Here is a 1,477-nt window from a genome sequence, read left to right as displayed (position 1 = left end):
CCAGAAACAGCATACCTGTCTTTCCAGTGCGAAGCCTGGCCAGCATGACAATGGATTGATGCTGCATCAGTGAGGCTCCAATGAAAAGTGCGTTTCCAGCCACATGAAACCAGTCCAGCTGAGAGAGGAGGGTTCCAGTCCCTAAAGAGAAACATCACAAACATCACGCCACATTGGAGAACCAGTGAACAGCACATGTAGAGAGAAGGGATTTCAGTTCTACCTTTTCCCCGACGATCCGCACAGAGCACCGTCAACCCCAAGACGATGTAATAGCACAGGCCGAACACATACTGCACCACGTGTATGGCTCCATCAGAGAAAACACTGACAAACAGGCACTCCATCAGCCTCCGGAGGGAGTGGACGCAGAGCAGCAGCTGCACCAGCAGAGTAGACAGCTGGGGGACTAAAATCAGTAGGATTACCAGAAAGTGGGGCATAAAAAAGTGTGAAATTTGCGATAAAAGCAACATATTTGGCACAGAATATATTTTATATGTTGTAAAAAGAGCTAGATATCGATGCACTGGAAATTTTGCCCATGAGGGAGAAGAGAAGCCTTATTCCAGAATGGCCGCCATATTGGTAATAAATATGCCTGAATATTTTTTTTTTAATCTTGCCAAGGCATGTTCTAGCTGATTAGATCGGATGTTATAAGACTACAGACTCGGGGTGTAAATCTTCACTGGTCTCACGATTCGATTATGATGCATCACGATGCGTCACCTCCTCAATATTATTAAATATTGCTACACATGGTCTTCATCAACATATTCAAGCCGTCAGATATACAAACGCCCCTTTTGTATTATCTGCTCTTAAAAAAGACACTTCTTGAATGTAGTCCAAAGACAGCAGACAAAAGGCAAACAAAAAATAAGCAGCGACCAGAAAATCAACAAGTAATATCAATAGGCAATAATCACTTATGGTCTGTCACTGCCTCCGTGCAGAATCTTCTAAGTCCGCATCGCGATGCATCGATGCGATGATTAACTTCAACAGCCCTGCTACAGACATTCTTCCTTCCCTCTTTTTTTAAAGGATGCTTTCTTTCTTCTATGTAATGTAACATGTAAAATAGCGAATTATGTTGCATACGTTTGTTCACTGATTTACAAAAATTAGTTATGGTACTATTTTCTTTCACGAGATAGTAATGCAGTTACAGTTGTACTCATAAGGTACACATATCCATGCTAAAGTTGACTAATAAAAATGCCCTAATTAAAGAAATTAGGAAAAATCCAACCTTTAAGGACTAAGGAAGGGAATTTAAGGAATGAATAATGCATCGTAAATCAAATCTTCCTTAAAATACAGGGGCATAAGTATACACCACCCTATGTTAAATTACCATAGAGGCAGGCAGATTTTTATTATTAAAGGCCAGTTATTTTGTTTATCAGGATACTATGCATCCTGATAAAGTTCCCCACAAACCCCCCCACATCATCACATACCCTTCACC

At 40.8% G+C, this 1,477-nt stretch overlaps 1 protein-coding gene and 1 long non-coding RNA gene across 2 annotated transcripts in view; both read right to left on the bottom strand.

The window, feature by feature from the left end:
- LOC116695668 (uncharacterized) overlaps nucleotides 1–1,477 on the bottom strand; it is a 13,799-nt gene that overhangs the window by 2,029 nt on the left and 10,293 nt on the right. The gene's annotated exons all lie outside the window — the stretch shown is intronic.
- srd5a3 (steroid 5 alpha-reductase 3) overlaps nucleotides 1–1,477 on the bottom strand; it is a 5,210-nt gene that overhangs the window by 1,485 nt on the left and 2,248 nt on the right. The window contains exons 3-4 of the mRNA XM_032526045.1: nucleotides 224–409; nucleotides 16–141 (exon numbers count right to left, since the gene is read on the bottom strand). Of these exons, the coding sequence (XP_032381936.1) occupies nucleotides 16–141; nucleotides 224–409 (312 nt within the window). The remainder of the gene's footprint in view (nucleotides 1–15; nucleotides 142–223; nucleotides 410–1,477) is intronic.

The sequence above is a fragment of the Etheostoma spectabile genome, chromosome 9 (genome assembly GCF_008692095.1).
Source record: "Etheostoma spectabile isolate EspeVRDwgs_2016 chromosome 9, UIUC_Espe_1.0, whole genome shotgun sequence".
Taxonomy (NCBI): Eukaryota; Metazoa; Chordata; class Actinopteri; order Perciformes; family Percidae; genus Etheostoma; species Etheostoma spectabile.
The sequence above is the reverse complement of the archived record's forward strand: the minus strand, read 5'-3'. Positions and strand labels throughout refer to the sequence as shown.